Source organism: Peromyscus leucopus, chromosome 1, assembly GCF_004664715.2.
Source record: "Peromyscus leucopus breed LL Stock chromosome 1, UCI_PerLeu_2.1, whole genome shotgun sequence".
Lineage (NCBI taxonomy): Eukaryota > Metazoa > Chordata > Mammalia > Rodentia > Cricetidae > Peromyscus > Peromyscus leucopus.
This window is the reverse complement of record NC_051063.1, coordinates 52,841,228-52,862,808: the sequence shown is the minus strand read 5'-3', so window position 1 is coordinate 52,862,808 and position 21,581 is coordinate 52,841,228. Positions and strand designations below refer to the sequence as shown.

The 21,581-nt window shown below is 53.3% G+C and overlaps 2 protein-coding genes and 1 long non-coding RNA gene across 7 annotated transcripts in view; 2 read left to right on the top strand and 1 right to left on the bottom strand.

Moving 5' to 3' along the window:
- Positions 1 to 5,098, top strand: part of Armh3 (armadillo like helical domain containing 3) — a 175,499-nt gene extending 170,401 nt beyond the window's left edge. Inside the window, exons 20-21 of the mRNA XM_037207348.1 lie at positions 1,972 to 2,088; positions 3,525 to 5,098. Coding sequence (XP_037063243.1) covers positions 1,972 to 2,088; positions 3,525 to 3,617 — 210 coding nt within the window. The 3' untranslated portion in view covers positions 3,618 to 5,098. The remainder of the gene's footprint in view (positions 1 to 1,971; positions 2,089 to 3,524) is intronic.
- A 1,421-nt stretch (positions 5,099 to 6,519) lies between these two features.
- The window catches only part of Kcnip2 (potassium voltage-gated channel interacting protein 2), a 23,033-nt gene continuing 7,971 nt past the window's right edge, over positions 6,520 to 21,581 (top strand). Inside the window, exon 1 of one of the 5 annotated variants that reach the window (XM_028891124.2) lies at positions 6,520 to 6,872. In XM_028891124.2, the coding sequence (XP_028746957.1) occupies positions 6,800 to 6,872 (73 nt within the window). In that variant the 5' untranslated portion in view covers positions 6,520 to 6,799. Of the gene's footprint in view, positions 6,873 to 10,530; positions 10,644 to 18,301; positions 18,486 to 21,581 lie in introns of those variants that run through there. The other 4 variants (XM_028891126.2, XM_028891128.2, XM_028891127.2 and 1 more) reach the window with 4 other exon arrangements.
- LOC119088293 lies at positions 8,963 to 10,503 on the bottom strand. Its single transcript, XR_005091916.1, has 2 exons — positions 9,696 to 10,503; positions 8,963 to 9,534 (listed from the first exon to the last, which is right to left on the bottom strand). It is a non-coding gene; the product is annotated as an uncharacterized LOC119088293 (long non-coding RNA).

The following is a 21,581-nucleotide window of genomic DNA, read 5'->3' as shown; positions in this document are numbered from 1 at the left end:
TTTTCTTTTTTATCTTCTTTTTTTTTTCTTTAGCCTTACGCCAAGACCTTGGCTATAGCTGTTCTAGCTATGAATGCTGCCCTCAAGCATGAGAGGATTGGATTACCTGTGTGCCTGCCATTGCTCGGTACCAGGCCCCTCGATTGTGGAACTGGAAGCAGAGCAAACAGTCCACTGTGGGACCTGGCAGACAACCACTGGGGAGGAGCTGGGTATCTAGAGGAAAGAAAGGGGGTAGGCTTTGCCCTTGTTGCCTCTTGCCTTGAGACCCAAACTCAGAGCCTTTCCCATCAGGACACAGCGCCTCTCAGTGTTCCCCAGCTCTTCCATCACCCCAGGAACTTAGGCAGACAGGAAGGAACATTTGCTCCCAAGTAAAGTCTGTCCCACCACACATTTGGTCTGGCAGTGAAAACAGTCCAGAAGTAGCCATCTGCCCCTGAAGAGCCCAGCCTCGGTCCCACGGTGTGTCTGGGTGTGTCTGACCCTGACTGGCTCCCTTTGCCTCCCGCCTTCTGTCAGAGCCAAGTCCCTCCCACTTACCCTCCCAGTTCCCTGATGAGCAAGGTTTTCCTGATGCCATGTCTTCCTGCAAATCAGATCCTGCATACAGGTTACCAGAGTGAGCAATCACTTTGCTCTCCTGGTCCTTCTTGTCGGCTCTGGCCACATCTGCTAGCTTGGTAGAGTGCTCTCCCTCCCACCTGCCCTGCCCTTGCCTTCCTTTGATTCAGGGTCTTAGAAACTGAAGTCACATGAAGCTTGGCTGGCAGGCAGTCCCTTTATTATTAACTTCAGATATCCAGGATTCCCAAGGTCCTGAGAATTTTGAATCTTCACCCCATAGAGAGTCAGGTCAAGTTTGGCAGCAGATACTTAGAGGCCCAGACTTCAGGAGTGAGGCAGGAAGACGGAAAGTTGTAGACCAAACTGAGCTATAGGGTGAGTTCCAGGCTGGCCTAGACTATATAACAAGACCCTGTCTCATAGAACAGAAGTGAGGGGGCTGGAGAGATGGCTCAGTGGTTAAGGGCACTAGCTGCTCTTCCAGGGGACCCACGTGGCAGCTCACAACTGTCTGGAACTCCAGTTCCAGGGGATCTGACACCAATGCACATAAAATAAAATTTTTCGTTTTGTTTTTGTTTCTTGTTTTTTTTGAGACAGGGTTTCTCTGTGTAGCTTTGGAGCCTGTCCTGGAACTCACTCTGTAGACCAGGCTGGCCTCGAACTCACAGAAATCCACCTGCCTCTGCCTCCCGAGTGCTGGGACTAAAGGCCTATGCCACTACCACCCGGCATTAAATAAAATTTTAAAAAGTCAGAGAAGCATTGTTGAGGAGATACACCACCCCATGCCCCATCAGAGTAACAGAGTAACAGAGTAACAGTAATAAGTTAGCTTATTCTTGAAAGTGTCCACTGTACCTCAATGCTTGGATGCCCAAAAGTTTGCTCCAAGAGATGGATGTGAGGGCTGGGTTGGCACTGAGAGATGAAAACAAGTGGCAGATGGTGCTGAGGAACATCCCAGGACTGGAGAAATGTGGTTTCCAGAAAAGGAGAAGCAGTAAGACGTTGGCAGAAAGTGTTACTCAGCACCTGGGACAGCCTGGCTAGAAGAGGCCTCACACAGGGGCTGAGAGTGCATGGGCGGTATTAGGGACACTGATGACCATACCCAGGGTACACAGCCTTGGTGTCCAGGCTGGGCTGGTCAGGAAAGGCAGGGAATGGAAGAGGTTCAAAAGTGGTCCTAGGAGCTGGGTGTGGTGGTGCTTGCCTATAATCTCAGCGCTTGGGAGGCAGGGACCAAAGGATGAAGAGTTCAAGTCCAGCCTCAGCTACATGAGACCCTATCTCAAAAAGAAAGAGGGGTAGGGGAGACCTCATAAGCCAGAAGAATTGCTCCCTGCCATCCTGCCTTCTTGCCAGGGACTGAGACCCTGCTCGGCCCTTGACTTTCCTCAGGTACTAGAGGTGGTCCGAGCCAACTACGACACACTCACATTGAAGCTGCAAGATGGCCTGGACCAGTATGAGCGCTACTCCGAGCAACACAAGGAAGCTGCCTTCTTCAAAGAGCTGGTGAGTGCCCCACCCCGGGCTCTGCCTGTGTCTCTAGGGGGGCCCAGTTCTAGACACTGCGATCTCTGTGTATCTAGGGTGCAGCAGCTGTTTTCTAGAGACTAATAAATCTGGGGGCGGGGTTGTATGGAACTTCTCTCCCAAAGCATTTTGGAACGAGGCAGTGAGAGGCAGTCATTCCCAAGCCAGCCTTGCCAGCCTTGCCCACCTCGTCTGCAGCCACAGAGACGGACAGCCTCGCACGGCCTGCCGTCTGGCACGCGCTGCCATGGTGTGCCACTGCTTTCCTGTCCTCAGAACAACAGTGAGAGTAACTGACCCTCCCCCTGCGGCCACTCCTTCCTCAGTCCCCAACTGGTTCTTGGCCTGAGAGCCCCCACTGCGGCCCCCCAGTTTTCTCTCTGTGCCCACTCCCATCTCCCAACCACCCAGACGCCCCCAGGCATGGCTTCAAGCTGGCCTCTCTGGTTTCTCCCCCTGTTCTGTCTCGGCTGCTCCAGGAAAAGCTCTGCTTCCCTGTAGTGCGCTGCTGCTTGGTTGACACACACCCTGGCGGTGACAGGCATGACACCAGGCTCTGAACCCACTTCCCAGGCCTTCATCAGCAAAGCTTTTACGTCACGCACCAAGTCTGTGGTGAAGCTGCTGGTGTCAGATCATCACAGATCATCACAGCTAACTCTAACCCAGACATGAAACGCCTCAGGATTTTTCTGTGGCGAGTTAGTTGTGAACAAGAAAGCCATCCTTGTGTAAAGCGAGAGAAGGTCCAGTGTTTTTATGAGATGAGTGGTGATCTTAACATTACTGTGGAGAACTACTGGGCACCAGCCACAAATAAGAGACCATCTTTAGGTTGTGGAGAGGTTGTAAAGGCGAATTAGAGGATCTCTCCCTCTCCCCTCTTCAGTACAGTATCTCACTGTGGAGCCTAGACTAGCCTGGGACTTGCAGTGGTCCTCCTGCCTCAGCCTCCCAAATGCCGGGGTCACGGCGGGAGCTGCCTTTTGAGGCTCTTGGGCACCACCTCTGCTTTCCCTCTCCTGCTGTGCCTCTGGTCCACCTAGGAGCTAACGACTGGCCCTGCCTGGTGGTGGCCCCGCTGCCCTTCCTCTGCTTCCTGCCTGATGCTCAGAGTGAAGCAGAAACAAAGAAAAGCCCCTGGCCTCCGGGACTAGGACAAGCAGCACATTCTTTCCTCCCTGCTTGGTTGGTTCCTCACAGGGCTCACACCTCTTTCCATGGACAAGCCTCCTTGCAGAGGCTGCTAAATTCCCCATAAAGCTGCCTAGAGTTGGGAGTCTGGCTCTCACAGCCCTTCTACACGGGCCTTCTCCTGCCAGCATGGTGAACACTTCATCTTGGCCCAGTGCCCTCTGCTGTCTGTAATGGACTGTTCCCTCTGCTCTGCCCTTCCACCTCCCCGCCCTCCCCAGGTCCGATCCATTAGTACCAACGTCCGGAGGAACCTGGCCTTCCACACTCTCAGCCAGGAAGCCCTTCTGAAGGAGTTCTCCACCATCTCCTGATGCTGCGCTGCCTGAGAGCCGCTGACTGCCCTTACCCATGAGGCTCCGGGGCTGAGGGCAAGCACAGGGAGCGGGGACTGCCTGCAAGGTTGGAGAGAAGCCAGGCACCCAGAGTCCTGGTGAAGGCCGTGCTTCAGTGAGCTGGGACAGCTGGGGCAAGCCCAGGATGATCTTATTTGGGGAGAAATGGGCGGGCAGCAGAAAAGGCATCCAACAGTCAGAGGCTTCTGGGCCGCACTCACTGGATACTGCCTCATGATCCAATTGAGATTCCAAGCTGTGGCTTCTGATTATTCAGGTGCTGGTGGGCCAGGCCTCTGAAGGCCAGCGGCTGTTCTTGGCTATGATGCCACATCCTGTTTCCCTTTTGGGCCTGGAGCAGAGTGAGGCCCCGGCCCCTGCTGCAGTGTGTCCAGACCTTAGCACCTCCGCCCAGCATAGAGTAGGTCAGGGATTGGCGCCTTTCTTTTCTGTTTTCTGAAATCGGAGGTTGGAGTCTGCCTGGTGCTGTGCTGTCCGACCTCGACTTTCTGGGTTTTGGTTTGGGCACCAGGAGTACCTACCTGTCCACTTCCCCTCGCCTTCCAGCCGTGGACTCGTTAGCACAACGGGCCCACAACTTTAGCCTTTCATTTTTAGTCTGGTTTAAACTGTCTTAAAAGAGTGCGTGTGAAATAAACATTGACAGGTTTTCTGGAGCCCTCAAGGTGCCTGTTTTGCTGGTTCCCTCCCCACCCACCCTCTCCAATGGGAGCCGAGCTGAGCACCCTCCACGTGTTCCACCCCCTCACCCTGCTGTTGTTTACATTCAGCCTGCCTAAGAATTTCCTCTAGGGAGGAATCTGTTCCTGCTGTGGTCTGGTGCTGGGAGGGGGGGAACCTGCTGGGGTTAGGGAGCTGTTCCTGGAACAGGCTAGGTGAGCATCATGCCTAAGGCCTCCATCTTGTCTAGCCATATTCTAGCTGGGCCTTGGGCACATTCACCCTTCACGAAGTTGGCCTCTGCGGTCTGCCTTTTTATAGTCTCCGTGGAACTCCTGTAGGCCTTCCCCTTCCCCACAGCTGCCCCAGAGATAGCTGCTGCTCTAAGGTCCCCCCACCCCCACCCCCACCCCCGGTCTAAAGCTTTGTGGATGGGAGGGGGGGGCATGCAGCCAGTGAGGGTCCGAGGGAGGCTGAGAGCGTAGGTCAGGGCTCTCTGCTCCTGTTGGTTTAGTGTCCATCTCTTTGGGATGATTGCCCTCCCTGGAAGCCAGAGTTCTGACTGAGCAGAAGTGTGCTAGTTCTAGAGAATCCGTCAACAGACTGACATGCATAGATGAAGAATCATAAGCACTGTGGGCTGGGTCATCGCTGGTCGCTGGTCACTAGGTGGATAACTTGGCCGGAGGTTTTTAGTGTTTTCCATGGTGATAAACCCCAGAGCAGCTGGAGCTGGTGGCAAATCAAAGCTATTAAAAATTGATTTGTGTGGGACAGTCTCCTGAGTATCTTTCCCCTTCATCCCGTTACATTGACCCAGGTGCTGGTCCTGCATGCTAAGTGGACCTTTCCTTAAGATTTGCCCACTCTGAGTCTCCTGGACCTGGCGGAGACCCGCTGGGTTCAGAGACTATGGCCGCCTTCACCTCTGGGTGGAGAAGAGAGAAGTGTTATGAGCAGGTCTCTTGGTTGCCTTTTGGGTTTCTGCCAGCCTTTCCTCTAGAGGAACAAGGGCCAGTCGGACGAGGAGCCCTGAGAAAGCGCTCCTTGCCTGCCCTGTCTCTCCCCATTTTAAAAACCTACTTCTTGGCCACTTCCTTTGTGTCCACCTAAGACCTTCAACCTGGAGTCCACATCTTCTCCTAGAAATCAGCATGGCTGGTCCTCTTGACAGCTCTCTGAAGGTTTCTGAGAGTGTTCCTCCCAAAGGCAGGCCTCCTTACAGCAGCTGCCTGTCTCAGCTTCATACAGGAATGCCCACCACAGTTCACTGACTCCAGTGTTTGGAAAGTAAATCGGATCGAAAAGACTCAATGTATTGAGGTACTTTAGCTGAGACTTTTGGTCTCAGCAGGCCATTCCTGGATGGGGCGCGTGGGATGGATGGGGCGCATGGGATGGAAGGGGCGCTGTGCAGTGCTGGTCCTGCCTTCAGAAAAGGAGGTGGCTTCTCGAGTGAGGCATCTCCTTTCTCCTCTGTATCCTCACCTGGGTACCCAAACCTTTCAGAAGCTCCTGAAATCTGCTGGAAAACAAAAAGCCTAGGACAGCAGGTGGCTAGAGAAAGGCAGGCAAGTTGAGAGAAAAAGCAAGGCTGGGGCGGTGAAGACTTGAGAAGCTGACCGGGTTAGCCGCTCTCTTTACCTTCCCGGTTGGCTGGGGGGTGGAGGGTGAGGGTCATCAGATCAGGGGAGAGGGCGTTCAGAAAGTGAGGCCCCTGCTGGAACTTGAGAGGGACAAATGTGCCCGATGCCCCCGTGAGCCCGTGTCCAGAGGCCAGGCTGGCTTCGCATCCCCATAACGCAGGAGGAGGGTGGCAGCTGGTTGGGAACACACAACGCGGCGGAGGAACAACTGAGAAAATAAGGCTGACGTGAAGACGAGAGGGAACAGGGAGTCACTCAGACATACATACCCCCTGGGCTCTGGCCCTACTGAGCAGGGCCGACGGGCTGTGGGGGAAGGGGTGCCTGAGAATTGGGGCGGGGACTCCTCACAGGGGGGCCTTTCTGGCCCCCTCCTCCCCAGGCCCCGCAGTTCAGTGGGTGGTGTAGCTGGAGAGCTAGTCTCCCTCCCGGCACTTTCCAGTTCACCCTTTCACCGGGTGCCTCCTCCGAGCTGCCGAGGGTGGGGGGCGGGGGTAGGGGGAGCCAATCCCGGCAGCTCCTAAGGGGGGAGGCGGCGGTGACAGCCGCGGGGAGGGGGCGGAGGAGAGGCGGCTGGGCTCCGGCTCAGCTCTCAGCTCCACTCTGCCTCCCGCTCCACGCGATCTTGCTGCCCAAGCCTCCGGCTCCTGCCCCAGGACCCCGGGGAGGGCCCGAAAACCCTGTGAGTTCCCAGACGAAAGCCCTGTCAGCCCCTCCTCCGGGCCCCCAGCCCCGGCAGGTCGCTGCGCCGCCAGGGGGCGCCGTGTGAGCGCCCTATCCCGGCCACCCGGCGCCCCCTCCCACGGCCCAGGCGGGAGCGGGGCGCCGGGGGCCATGCGGGGCCAAGGCCGGAAGGAGAGTTTGTCCGAATCCCGAGATCTGGACGGTTCCTACGACCAGCTTACGGGTGAGTCGGTGGCTCAGGGGTCCTGGGCGGGTGGGCGGACTCCATGCCCCCAGACCCTTCCGCCTCTCTGACCCTGGCTGGGCCCCTACCCACACTCTGCCCCATTCACATGCACCCTCCAGGCTGGTCTGGGCGGCAAGACCTGGCATTCAAAGCTTAGGCTCCCTTTGGGGGGGGGACGGGGGAGGAAGAGCAGGTGAGGCAGGTGTGGAGAGGCAGCAGGTGTAGGCGTGTGTGACACCAGGCTAGGAGTGTGTCTGGAGTGGGAGGTGTTACGTGCGTGAGCACCTGCCATTCCTGTGTGTCTGTGTATGTATGTATGTGCGCCTCCCACAGCTAGTTGCCATGTGCCCTGAGCTTGGGTGACAGCTAGGGTGAGTGTGATTCCATGAGGCAGTGTGATTCCCTGGTCTTGCCAGCTGTTCGAGTGTGGTTGCGTAGGACCCTGGCTGCACTCGTCAAGTTTTGACCGTGTGTCTTTTGCATGTTCAACTTTGTGCTTTGAATGATTCTGTATGAAGTAGCCTGTAACTACCAGAGTGCATCCGGGTGTCACCTTATGTTGGTGTGTCTCTTTATAAGACTTCTGGGATGAACATTCATTAAAAGTGTGGTTGTGGCTGTGTGGCTGTGGGTTGTTTGAGCGTTTGATGCTGTCTACTCCCATGCTTGATGCCTGTAGTGGGCGCTCGGTGAGTGTTAATGGCATTTCTGTCCTCGTTGCCTGCCTTCTTGGTGTTGGTGAGGGTCTCTAGTGTCCCACACTAGCTTCCTCTACTTTTCTGCACATATCAAGGACACAAGGGGCCCTAAGAACCTACCACCCAAACAGCCTGGCTTGCAGAAGCACCATGGTTCCAGCACCTGCAGCTGTAGAGAGCCTTGGTTAGTGCTGGGTTAGTTCCTACCCGGAATCACTCAGACACGTGGACACACAAAGCTCCTTTATCCCCAACAGCCCTTTCGAACCTCACCCAAACCTCGTTTTCTCGCTTTCCTCCAGTGCCAGGGGAAGGAGTCACGGGCCTATGAAGTGCATTCGGCTGCCCGCAGGCCCCCCACCCCAAATCCCTTTTCTGCCCACTTTGGAGGGTCTGTGAGATCAGGTACATCTGTGTCCTGGTAGAGTCCTGAGTTTGGTAGATAGACCTGTGCTTATGTGAACGACTTTGTTATCTTTGTATGTTTCCACATACATGCGCTTTGTGTGTCTCATGGTGCAGTCTCCCGAAGAACTCCAAGAGTAGGAGGAGGCTGTCTCTCCTGAGACTGAAACAAAGCCGGGCAGGTGGGGAAGACCATAAACTTTGCCTTCCTTGATGGAGTAGGGTTAGACCTGGGCAGCAGGGAAGGGGACCAGGATATCGCATTTTGGGAGTAGGTCTCTGCCTCTAACTGACTCTGGGAAGACACTAGTTTCAATGTCAAGACCCCCAGAAGGAAGAATGTTCACCATGTGGACTCCAGAGGCCCTGCTATCCAGTTCTACTCTGTACCCACTAGCAACTTCGGGTCCTTGAAAGTAGTAAGAGCCCCAGAGCCCTGACTCACATGCTCAGTCCGTTTGCCTCCTACCCTGAATCTCCCCTTCAGTGACATGATCGCCCCCTTGCCAGGCTACTTGATGGATTGATTTGAATTAATTTATTGTGAGATGGTGTTTTGCTACAGAGTCCTGGCCGTGAATTCACTATGTAGCTCAGGCTGGCCCCAAACTTCAAGCTCTCCTGCCCCAGCCTCTCAACGTCCTAGAATCACAGTGTGTGTCCTGCTTTCCTGTCATACGATCTGATTCAGTAGTGTGGCAGGATTTGGCAAGGGTGGAGAGGCACTTCTGTTTGAAAGTGCACTACTTCGTCACAGTCAGGAATGGAAGGATGCCGATTATGTGACTTTTAGTGTTTGGGCCTCATGGTCCTCACCTGTAAAATAGGGAATTCTACTGTATTCGTCCTCCTGGCTGCTGACAGCCTCCCAAAGGAAATAAGAAGGTCCAGCACGTATAATCATGATCGAGCGTCAGCATCCTCGCTGTAGAAAGCTCCGCATGTGACTTGAGAAGTAGGAAAACAGACTACCAGGACCTCACATTTGTAGAGTGGCTTATCTTGTGACTGGAGCTGCTGATTGGATCCCAAAGGGGAGTCGTTGTCCACGGTGCTGAAGTGTGCTCCCGCCCTCCGCTTCCCTGCGCAGGCAGGATTCCTCAGTCGGATTTGGGGTGGAGGCGGAGGCAGAGGTCTCTGTCATCTTGGCTCATCAGGCTGGCAGCGAAGTGGCCTTGAAGTTATGCCTCAGAGCATCTCAGATACGCCCTGGCTGTCCCAATTTTGCCCTGAGCCCCAAACAAGTTGGGAAAGATAGTTTTTTAGTTGGGGTAGGGTAGGATGTGATCCGAGAGCTCCTCCTTCATTCTTCCTGTCTAACTTGCCCGGTGGGGCGGCTTGGCAGTGCAGCACAGTGGGGAAAGGCTGCCACCCGCGCTCAGCAGCGCCCCCATCTGAAAAGAGGCAGAGAAGGGGTCCGGACCGGCCAGCCCCCGGGCCTGGGTCCGGGATCTCCGGAGTCTTGTTCCTTTGGCCATCGATGAAGTATCGTTCCTGGGTGTGGAGCGCCCCCGTGTGGCGGAAGAGCCCTCCGTCCGAAGCTGATCCTGGGGGCACTGTTAGCAGCGGGGTCGAGTTGACAGTGTGGCGTTTGGGGGTAGTTGCCCCCTTACATGCAGGCTCACTCCCTAGCCCTCCCACACCGCGGGCAGAACTGGACCATGCATCCCCTGTGGCCTTCCCAGGAGCCTGAGGCGTTAGTGCTGGAGGGATGTACCTCGGGTTTTAACGACGGCGATGAGTCCTGGAAAGGGGTTTAGACGGAGGCCGGCGGCTGAGGGGCTTTTACTCGTTGCATTTGCCCGGGAGCCAGCCTGTGATGGTCGAGTTTTGAGGAGGAAGACATCCCAGACATGGTTCTGGAAGGGCTGTGGAGCCGGGAGGCAGCACTAGGCACACAGCCCTGCCGCCTCTTCACCACGCTAATACACCGTCCCTTCTCCCCGCTCCTGCTTTCTCTCCCATTGGCCCAGCAAGTGTGGAGAGTTGCCATGACAACTATGTCCTCTCACCCCTGTAGCGTCCCTGTGCTAATATGGGAGGTGGGGGTGGGAGAAACAGCCAGAAGAGGGCTTGAAATGGAGCAATAAACGATAAATAAGATCTGCCTGGTGTAGTGGTTCACATCTGTAATCCCAGCACTTGAGAACACGAAACAGGATTGCCACAAGTTCGAGGCCAGCCTGAACCATGTAGCAAGTGCCAGACAAGACCTAATCTAAAATAAAAATAAGTCATCAGTCAGTCATCCCGCTTTTCTCTCAAAATTCGTGTGTACCTGTTTTCCTTACCAGAAATCCAGAAGACGTTTGGAGAGAAAGCGGTGAGGAGAGAACGCCCTGCCGCTGCCACGCCCCCTTCTCTAAGCGCTTCGGGGGTGGGTGCAGAGTGCTTATGACGACCTGGGCAAGGTACCCTGGTGAGGCCAGCAACCTGCAGATAGATGAGAGGCTCGGGTCTGGGACTCGCCGCCTGCCAGTCTTGCCCTCTCGCACCGCCCACTCCAAAGGGGGCGGCACCGCCCCTCAGCCGGGGCCCTCGGGGGCGGAGCTTGGGTAAAGCGCTCCGAGCCAGGCCATGAACCGCTGCCCCCGCAGGTGCCGGAGCCCGCTGGGGCAGGCAGCTCGATCCCTCTACCAGCTGGTGACTGGGTCGCTGTCGCCAGGTATGAGGCAGGGAAGGGAGGGGCAGGACCCCTCTAAAAACGAGTGGCTCGGGATTGGAGTCTCACAGAGGTGGAAAGAGGGGATCCGAAGGAACAGGGGCTCGCACATAATCGGGGTAAGGACGAGATCTCTGACAGAGTGAAGCATGGGATAAGGATCACTCACGAAACAGCAGGATAAGAGAAAAGGAAGAGGCATCGTGCCTCACAGCATTGGAGAGGATAGGGCTGCTCACTGGAGGGTGAAGACTCCAAAGGGCAGGGCGCAGGGATGGGAGGAAGCTCGCCACTGAGCTGGGGAAAGGAACAGCCCTCCCTGTATTCCATTACTTGGGTTTTGTGGGGTGTCTTACAATAACCTATCAGTGTCAAAAAATAATAATAAAGGGGAAATTTGAAGCTAGAGCAAGCTGAGCTCCCTGGTTCATGCCTGACCAGACGGATGGAACCGGGTGGCACAGATCGTCACTGCTTTGTCTCTGGGAGTCTGTGTTAATGGGGTTGTGTGTATTACCTACCAAGTTGCGTGTCTCCAAAGGCCATGCATCCTGGGACTGCGCCCCCTGGGGTTGCCAGGGTTATGTGCTTTGGAGTTGGGTTGAGAACCCTGAGTCAGTAAACTGATAAGGCTTTCATGAAGTTGTACGTTGGCATGAAGTTTGTGGGATTTATGATGCGTGAGTTGTGGATTTTATATGGTGCTGTTGAGATTTGTGCACACCTCCACTTAGGTTTCCTCAGGGCTGCCTGGGCCCATAGAACCTGGAATTCTTTCTCATCTGGCCTCAAGGAAACTGACACAGCCTGGCCCGTGGCATTCCGGGATCTGTAGTTCCTTGCCTCCGTTCATGAGGTTCTACTGAGACCCTGGAGTACAGTCAGGGCCTGAGACCACTTTTTGCCATGTACCTTTGGGAAGAGAGTTGGGCCCAAGTGAGAGCCATGCTTGCAAGTCTCTTGGGGAGCATGTATCCCCTGAAGCCCACTGCTTGGGCTTGTCTCCAGTGACAGATGGCTGGAGCCAGGCAGGGCCAGCTCTCAATCACTGCAGGCATGACTTCCAGGACCCAAAATAGCCCCACCGCCTCGGGAGGTCATTAATCACCTGATGCAGCTGGGGGCTGCAGTAGGTTTTTGATTAGCTGGGGATGGAATGGAAGTAGCTGAGAGAAGGGCTTTTGGGGGTCTTCAGCGACAGCGTGACAGTGGAGAGCAGATGGCTGAGGGTGTGGGTTCCTCCACAAGGCAGTATTTTTCCAGACTTGAACCATGGAAAGTAATGACTGAATGATAGCAGTATATCTGTGGTGAGATTTGAGATGTCTGGGAAGGACCAGCCCAGTCCCTAACACTTTAGTCTTGAGTTCTCACTTTGCCTAAAGTGATTCCATTAAGATTTCACTCTGAAAGCCGGGCGGTGGTGGTGCACGCCTTTAATCCCAGCACTCGGGAGGCAGAGCCAGGTGGATCTCTGTGAGTTCGAGGCCAGCCTGGACTACCAAGTGAGTCCCAGGAAAGGCGCAAAGCTACACAGAGAAACCCTGTCTCGAAAAACCAAAAAAAAAAAAAAAAAAGATTTCACTCTGAAATGGGGGGGGAGGGGCGCACGCCTTTAGTCCCAGCACTTGGGAGGCAGAAGCAAGTGGATCTCTGTGAGTTCAAGGCCAGCCTGGTCTACAGAGCTAGTTCCAGGATAGCCAGGGTTACACAGAGAAACCCTGTCTTGAAAAACCACAAAGAAGAAGAAGAACAACAACAACATGATGAGCCAGGGGATGGTGGCGCACACCTCTAATCCCAGCACTTGGGAGGCAGAGGCTGGAGGATCTCTGTGAGTTCTAAGTCCTGATTTATACAGTAAGTTCCAGGACAGCTGAGGCTACATAGTAAGACTGTCTTTAAAAAAAAAAAGAAAGAAAGAAAGAAAGAAAGAAAGAAAGAAAAGAAAGAAAGAAAGAAAGAAAGAAAAAAGGAAAGGAAGGAAGAAAGAAGGAAGGAAAGAAAGAATGGAAGAGAAGGAAGGAAGGAAGGAAGGAAGGAAGGAAGGGAGGAAGGAAGGAAGGAAGGAAGAAGCTTTCCCTGTGGGAACGGGGTTGTGGCTCGCAGGTCCTGTGCTCACCTCACAGGCCATAGACCCGAGTTTGATCCCCAGCACCAGAAGTAGATGATGAGGTAAAGCCAGCGGAACAGCAAAGTCAGGTCTAGCTCGGTCTCATTCAGTTCCAAGACTTGAGAAGTCTTTGTAGGGGGATGGCCCACCCTGGGGAAGAGCATGTTCTCTCACTTCCTACAGACCCTTCACCAGAAGCCTGGCTGGGTCGAGGTCTCAGAGCTGGAAGGAGAAAGGAAGACACCGTGAACAGGACAGTTGGATGTAAGATTGTCGGTCTGCCTATCTCTCCAACAGCAGGAAGCAGGGTACTGCTCTGCTACCTTCCAGTCCAGATAGTCTGCCTAGTATTCCTGGAGTCCAGCCTTTGAAATTGTGTCGCCCAGAGCTCTCCCAACGTGAACTGTCTTCTCAGCACTCCCATTGACTGGGTGACTGAGAGAGCTGGTACATGGCAGGCTGTAGCCGAAGTCATTCTTTACCAGGATATTAATTACTTCTTGGGGAAAAAAAATCACTTGGTAACCTCAGTTCCTCTCAGGTTTATCGTGGAGGTGACATGAAGTAATGCATATTCATAACTAGTGGGCTCACCAAATGCTGATCCTTTTGTTAAGGTAGATGTTTGAGGCAGCATTTTTGTTTTGTTTTGTTTTGAGATGAGTTCTCACTGCGTAGCCATGACTGGGTGGCCTGGAACTGGCTATGTAGTACAGACTGGCCTCGGAGTCCAAGGTCTGCCTGCCTCAGCCTGCTGAGTGCTGGTATTACAGGCATGGGCGCCCAGCTTAAAATTGGACAAAGTGGAACATGTAATTCTAACACGCAAGAGGTAGAGCAGGAGAACCTGGGCTAGCCTGAGCTATGTAGCAAGTCCCTAGACTCAAGATATAGCTTTAAAAACCCAACCAACCAACCAACAAACACCCCAAAGGTTAGGGATGTAGCTCAATGGTAGAACTTTTTTTTTTAATAGATGTCTGTATGTAATGTTTGTGCAGGTGCCCTCAAAGGCCAGAAGAGGGCACCAAGTTTCCTAGAGCTAGAGTTACATGAAGTGGTGAGCTGTGGGGTGAAGGAACTTCCAGGTTGTCTGGAAGAGCAGTATGTGCTCCTCCTAACTGCTGAGACTTCTCTCCAGCCCTCAATAGCAGAACTATTATCTAACACGTACAAGGCCTGGGTTTGATCCTCAGCACCACAAAACCAGCTTAGATTGGATTCCCCCTGACCTCCCAGTTAGAAAACTTTTAATGGCCTGCCTAGAACTGTTTGTCACGTAGCGGTCATACAACAGAACAATTTTAAATGAGCTTTCCTCGGTGGGGACTGTCTCCCCACCCAGTGAAAGTTAGGCTTGAGTCTGGGTCTCCTTCACCTCGTTCCACAGGTGTCTGCCTTGTGCTCAGGTTGTGTAAGTTCTTATTTTTAGTGGGTTTCCTTCTGTGGCCTGAACTTCAGAGATCCCCCGCCTCACTCTGCAGCGCTGAGATCACCGATGTGTGCCACTGTGCCTGTTTAGTCCAGTGTTTTTGTTGTTGCTGCTGTTGTTATTGTTTGTTGTTTTTCAACATCTTGACCATCCAGGCACTCGGAATCTAGTTGAGGAGGACACAGAGATGTAGATGTATCCAATCGTCTTATTAAAATAAGAAACACAGAGCCAATGTAAAAGAGAAAGCCGAGAGGTCAGAGCTCAGAGATAAAATCTTACCTCCTGCAGTGCTCCTAACTTCCCCGCAAGAGGTCCAATCTCCTAATTATCTCTTCCTAGTTGAGTGCCTCGACTTTCTTGGCCTCCTCCTTTACCTCAAATAGCACAGTGTTCTTTGCTGTGGACTCGTGGGGTTGCCGTGAAAAGGCGTCAGAATAATGGCATCGTGCCGGGCAGTGGTGGCACACGCCTTTAATCCCAGCACTTGGAAGGCAGAGGCAGGCAGATCTCTGTGAGTTCGAGGCCAGCCTGGACTACCAAGTGAGTTCCAGGAAAAGGCGCAAAGCTACACAGAGAAACCCTGTCTCAAAAAACAAAAAAAACAAAAAAAAAAAAAAAAAAAAGAATAATGGCATCACTCAGTTTGGTGGCACGCACCTGTAACCCCAGCACTTGAGAGAGGGGGGCAGGAAGATCTGCAATTCAAGGCCATTCTCAGCTACTTAAGTTTGGAGCCAGGCTAGGCTACACTGAGACCCTGACTGGGGGCTGCAGAAAAGGCTCAGCAGTTCAGTACAGTTGGTATTCTTGCAGAGGACCTGGATTTGGTTCCCAGCACCATGGTGGCACACAACCATTTGTAATTCCAGTTCCAGGGGATCTGACCTCTTCTTAGACCTCTATAAGCACCAAGCATGCATGTGGTGCACACATGTACATGCAGGCAAAACACTTATACACAGAAAACAAATCTAAACGAGAGAAAGACCCTATCTGAAAAAAAAAACCAGTAAAAATAACCGTAATAATAAATATGAAAATGCCTAGTGAACTACTAAGTGCCGTGGAACTACGGAAGGAATGTTGTTATTAACAATGGCCATGCTTATTTAGCGGTGACTAAATTGTCCACTGGCATTTCGTGTTTTAGTTCATTCATTCCCACCAAAATCTTTGTGAGATGAAAGCCTGAAACATACACATGTTAAGATCTTATCAAGGCAGTGGTGGTGCACGCCTTTAATCCCAGCACTTGGGAGGCAGAGGCAGGCAGATCTCTGTGAGTTCGAGGCCAGCCTGGTTTAGAGAGCAAGTCCTAGGACAACCAGAGCTATACAGAGAAACCCAGTCTCAATTGAAAAACAAAATGTCTGTCTCTGTCTCAACTGGTGCACGGCCTAAATAAATCATGACAGTGAAATCAGACACGTATCTATCTCCCTGCACAAAATCGAACTCTAAATGTGAAACCTTACACGCCGAAACAGTGAACATGCAGGCAGGCGAAACACCCACACACAAATGAAATAATACACTCGAAAACAAACCAAAACAAGGACTCTTCACGGAGCTGTGAAGTGGCTCAGCCTGGAAGGCGCTTGCCCCTATCCTCACGCTCTGCTCTGCGTTTCATCCCTGGGGCCCCAGGGAAGAGAGAACCAACCCCTGCAGGTAGAGTCTTCAGACCTCTGCATGAATGCATGACACCGGCCTGATCTGCCTGTGAAGAATCCTTTTTTGATGTAAAGGGGGATCCCCCCAGTTAAGTGCAAGTTGCACACTGATTTGAACCCGGGTAGTTGACACCTTGGCCCATGGTACCTACCACCTCTATAGTCTGTTTCTGTTATTAACAGTATGGAGTTAGGTGCTGCGTCTTGTGGATTCGACAGGGTATTGGGATTTTTGTTTTGTTTTGTTCTGCTGTTGTGAAACAGGATTTCAGGAAGCCCAGACTGGCCTCAAACTCCCTGTGTAGCCCAAGGCTGGCCTTGAATGCCTAATCCTCCTGCATCCACTTCCCAGATGCTGGCATTACAGGCGTGTGCTACCACAGCCCAGCTCAAGGGCTTGGATGGGGCTCAGCTGGGCAGCTGGCGACTCAAGGCTCTGAAGAGAAGAGGGTGAAGCTGCCTGGAAAGGGTGGGTGCGATCTCTGGGAGAGTGAAAAAGAAAGCTTCACAGGCTTAGAAAGGGAACAGTCCATGGTCATACGGTAGCACTGTTTGTGGGACAGTGAAGCAGCCGAATTGGCTGAAACAGGGTCTCTCTGTGTAGCTTTGCGCCTTTCCTGGATCTCACTCTGTAGCCCAGGCTGGCCTCGAACTCACAAAGATCTGCCTCGCTCTGCCTCCCGAGTGCTGGGATTAAAGGCATGCGCTACCACCCCCCACCTCCCATCCACCCCCACCCACCAGCAACAAGGGCCTCTCTTGATGGTGGTAAAAAGGCATTAAATGCCAGGGCTGGAGTGTGGTCCTGAGATAGTTACTGTCCTCATCTGTAAAGCAGTAACTTCTAAGGTATGAGAAACTGCAGCCAATTTGTGAATTGACTCACCTCTTGCCACCTACATAGGGGAGGTGGGCAACAGAGGACTGAGACACAGCAGGCATCGCTATCTCCCCCCCAACCCCCATCTTCCAGGGCAGTCTGACGTTGGTGAACGCATGGGGTAAGATAGGGTATGAGGTAGACACTGACCCCCAGTGGTAGCTATGGGGAACTGCAGTTGAACCCTCAGCTGGCACAAAGGGACGGCTTCCCGCCCGACTGAGACTCACTAATCCTGGAGCTGCCGGAGTGGGAGCTTCCCAAGAAGCGAGCCACAGAGGATAGGCCCGGAGTCGGACTGGGTTGAAACCGAGGCACTGAGGTTGGAGGTATGCTTCCTCTGGCTCTGGCTTCTCCATAGATTTCAGGAGAAAGCTCGGTTTGATAGCATCAGTAAACTATAATGCATCATCTAGTAAACATTGGGTGCTCATTGCTGTGCCATGGTAACAGTGTTAACTCAGAGGGCTTTTGTCTATGGCTTACAGGCTCTGAAGGCCTCCACACTCACTGCCCCATACCAGGAAGGGGAAAGACTGGGGAGGAGGGTACCGTGGGAGTTCACAGTTGCCTCCTATCCTGAGCTCCTCCCCAAGGAGGAACCAGGCTTTGGCATATCCAGGATGAGGCTTTAGCCTGAAGAAGGAGAAAAAAAACAGCCCTCCCTCCTTCCCTCAGGAGCTTTTAGTTCCCTGAGTCCCAAAGGCAGCCTCAGTAAGTTCCCTTCCTGGAGGGTCATGAAGGGGCCAGTGGCCTTTTTCCTACCTAATCCTCCCTCCCTTGGGCCTCAGTTTCACTGCCTGTGGCCTGTGGGAAGAGAGTGCTTCCTGCCCCCTGGTCTCCATGACAACCGCGAATCGATCGATGCTGATAGTGTCCTTCTGACAGGAGGAGAGGTCGTTTGTCTCGCCTTATGTTCTCACACAATCCTCTATCACTATATTAATACAACCATAGACCCAATTATACAGCCCATCCATGCCTTGGGAGCCACAGCCTGCAGACCTCCTAAAACGCACGCCTTGCCCCATACGCTCAGAAATCCCCACATATGGTGACACTTAGGTCCCGTAGACACCCAAGCCAATCATACTCCCAAACACCTTTGTGACAGGTGCACAGACACACATAAAGAGGGGGACACACATATTCCCATACTGACAAGCCCAGGAATACACACGCAGTAAGTCACGCAGACCTCATAACGTGTTCTTACCCATCCGTTACTCACCCGGCTGCAGATCATAGTTTCTCACACACATCCTACCCTGCTACCCGCCTTCCAAGCACAGCTCCTCTCACTGTCCCCTTCCTGTGTCACAGAGTGACCACAGAGTGTCTGGGGGATGCCCTCCTCAAGAACTGGGGCAGGTCACTGTCTCCTCAGCCCATCTCCCTCATACCAAAAGATCCTGAGGAGGAGGTGCCGGTCCACAGGCTGGGGTGGCCTCAAGAGGGAAAGGCGGAGGCTGTGGCTGAGGTGTGGGGGCAGAGGCGGGGAGAGGGAGGGAGGAGACCCAGGGCAGGAGACTGCAGGGCGGTCTTACTCAGTCTTACTCAGGCAGGGAATCTGAGGGGAGGTGATGTGGGGCAGCCTTGTGTCCGAACATCAGTAGGTGGGGGCCATGCCCCAGGACGGCCATGACCCTGGAAGGGCTGGAGATGGTGGCAGTGCTCGTGGTCCTGGTTCTTTTTGTCAAGGTCCTGGAGCAGTTTGGTCTCTTTGAGCCAGTCTCCTTGGAAGGTAACCCAAGTAGCTGGGCATGTCTAAGCTGCTCTTTGGGGATCGGGTTGTGCTATCTTCATGTGTGGGGGCAGGGGTGAGCAGGTGAGTGACAGGGTCTCCTGGGAAGAGGATTTATGGGAGATCATCAGGGTGTCTCCAGGGAGTTGGTCTGAGGGAGGAGACATGTCTCCAGCGGTGAAGAGTGCAGTGTGAAAGGGGGGAGGGTATGGAGAGGCCGTGAGAAGAACCTGGGGCATGCCAGGAGCAGTCTGGAGGTAGGCATCCAGTGTCCAGAGTAAAGAAGGAAGCCCAAGATACCACCAGGGTAAGTCCCTTTTGGAGCCAGAGTCCCACAATGACTCTAAAGGGGTGTGACTCCAGGTCTGGGTACTCACAAGGAGAGTTTTTCTGTGGTGTGTGTGAATTCAGTGTGGGAGACATGGGGTGCCACTCAATGTTCATGTGTAAGAGAAGACAGTGTGTAAGCTTGTATATGTGACAGACGGACGTGATTGCACGTGTCAGAGTGACATGTGACTTTGTGAGACGGTGGATGTGACTTCCCAGGCCATCCATGGCCAAGCCTCTTTGGGTAGTAGGTTGGATGTGTAACTGTTCCCAGCACCAGACTGAGGCTTATGGTAGGAGTGGATTCGGGGGTCCACAAGTGGGGACACTGTGACCAAGACAACTGTGGCCCCCTCCAGCCTGGGGATCAAGAGTGGCTCAGACTGTGGCCATCTCAAGCCCGTCACCTCCCAGACTCCTGGAAGTAAGGGAAGGATGGTCCCTAGGGCTTCCATACGCCCTGTCCCATACTAGGAGAAGAGCATTGGTGACGCAGAGGGGAGCACGCATGCTCCACCCACCGGAGTTTTGGCTGCCCCACCCCCCCTCACAGCAAGCACCTTGTGATCCCGTGGCACACTATCACTCACTGTTAGAGACAGGAGGGAAGTGGTGAGGAGGCTGTAGGATAGACACCTGGGAGAACTGGAAAGATGTTAAGAGGACGGTCTAGGAATTGCCTGTTGTGGGGTTCAGTAAGAGTACCCCCCTCTTGCTGCAGTCACTGTGTTAGCCGTAGACTTATGAGGAGGCTGGGCTGAGGTCATTGCCGCTCTTCATTACCTTTAGACTGTGGTGGTGAGCAGGGGCCCATCTGGAAACCCCAGCATCGGAGGGGATGGGATGGCGGCAGATTCTCTCCTCCACCTTAGTCCTCCAAGCAGGGGACATGGGCGAGCAGAGAGGGTAGGAGGAGCAGAAAAGCCACCTCCTGCCCGGGTGACTGGCAGCACCATCAGAGGCCCTGGGTACAATCCGGCTTCGGGAAACCAGAGTCCAGGCTAATGGAGGCCTGGGCCAGGGGCCAGGCCACCATCGATCCTCGCCTGGCCCCTTGCCTCCTTCCCACCCCTCAGCTCCAGGGGTTAGATAGGATGCGTTGGAGGGGAGAAGGCTGTAACCTTATATAGTCACCCCGTTGGGGGCAGATGGTCCTGTGGGTGGAGCCTGGCTTGGGAGGACAGTGTGGCATGGAGGGCTGAGATAGAGTAACATAGCCAAAGGAAGATGGTCCCTGCCAGGGATGAAGTCACCCTAGTCAGTGTGCCAGATCCAGTGGGACCTAGTCCACTGTCTGTAGGTGTTAAGGGTCCCCTGGGGCTCAGTTGCAGTGAAGGACACATGTAGAAACGAGGAGGCATAATCAATGGGCTGGCCTGGAGCCCATGACCCTCCTGCCTCCACCTCCCAAGTGCTGGCATTATAGGCATGAGCCGTCACACCCGACTTTCTGTGGTATGTTACTGCATCAGAGTCCACTCTGCTCATGTTTCAAAGAGCTGGTCATCCAGTGAAGGACTCAGGAAGGCCAGATTTCGGCATAGATGAGCTAGCTAAGAGAAACAAGGAACCCAGGTCCTCTGGAGGAAGATTGAGGGTGCTATGGAGTATAAGGAATTTCAAGAGAAAAAGTGGATGTGCCCAGGACACATTAAGCCTTTGTGGATGAAGTATAGCCATAGGTATGTGGGTGCCATGGAGACTGTATTAGTTACTTTTCTCATTGCTGTGGCAAATTACCTGATAAACTCCAGTCAAGAAGGATGGGTTTTGGCTCACAATTTGAATGTATAGTTCACACATTGGGGAAGACACAGTTTGAATGTATAGTGCACCACAGTGGAGGAGACACAGTTGAACGTATAGTTTGCCATAGTGGGAAGGCATGGTGGTGAGCTGTCTTTAGCTGTGGCAGCAGGAATTTGAGGCAGCTGGTCACATTGTGTCCACAGTCAGAAAACAGAAATAAGCAGGGAGGTGGTGGTGCACTCCTTTAATCCCAACACTCAGGAGACAGAGGCAGGCGGATCTCTGTGATTTCAAGGACAGCCTGGTCTGCATACAGAGTGAGTTCCAGGACAGGCAAGAAGACTACACAGAGAAACTCTGTCTTGAACAACAAAACAGGAAGGAAGGAAGGAAGAAGGAAGGAGGGAGGGAGGGAGGGAGGAGGGAGGAGGGAGGGAGGAGGAAGGAGGGAGGGACAGACAGAGAGAAACAAAGAAATAAATGTTAATGCTCAGCTAAATTTCTCCTGTTGCTGGAGGGCTTCTGTCCAGGTTCCGCCAAGCCCTGCAGTCCCACAACCCACATATAAAAGAATCACTCAGATGCTTATATTACTTACAAACTGCATGGCCATGGCAGGCTTCTTGCTAACTGTTCTTATATCTTAAATTAACCCATTTCTATAAATCTATACCTTGCACCTGGCTGGTGCTTACCGGCGTCTTTACATGCTGCTTGTCCTGGTGGTGGCTGCAGTGTCTCTCCTTCCTTCTTCCTGTTTCCCCAATTCTCCTCTCTCCTTGTCCCGCCTATACTTCCTGCCTGGTCACTGGCCAATCAGTGCTTTATTTATATAGAGCGATATCCACAGCATTCTCCTTTCTTCCTTTTTATTCAGTCTGTGTTCCTAGCCCATGTGATGTGACCGCCCACATTCATGATGGGAATTCCCTCCTCAGTTAAACCAATCTAGAACCATCCTCAGAGATAGTTACTGTCCTTTCGCTGTGAAGAGACACCATGCAAGGCAAGAAAGCA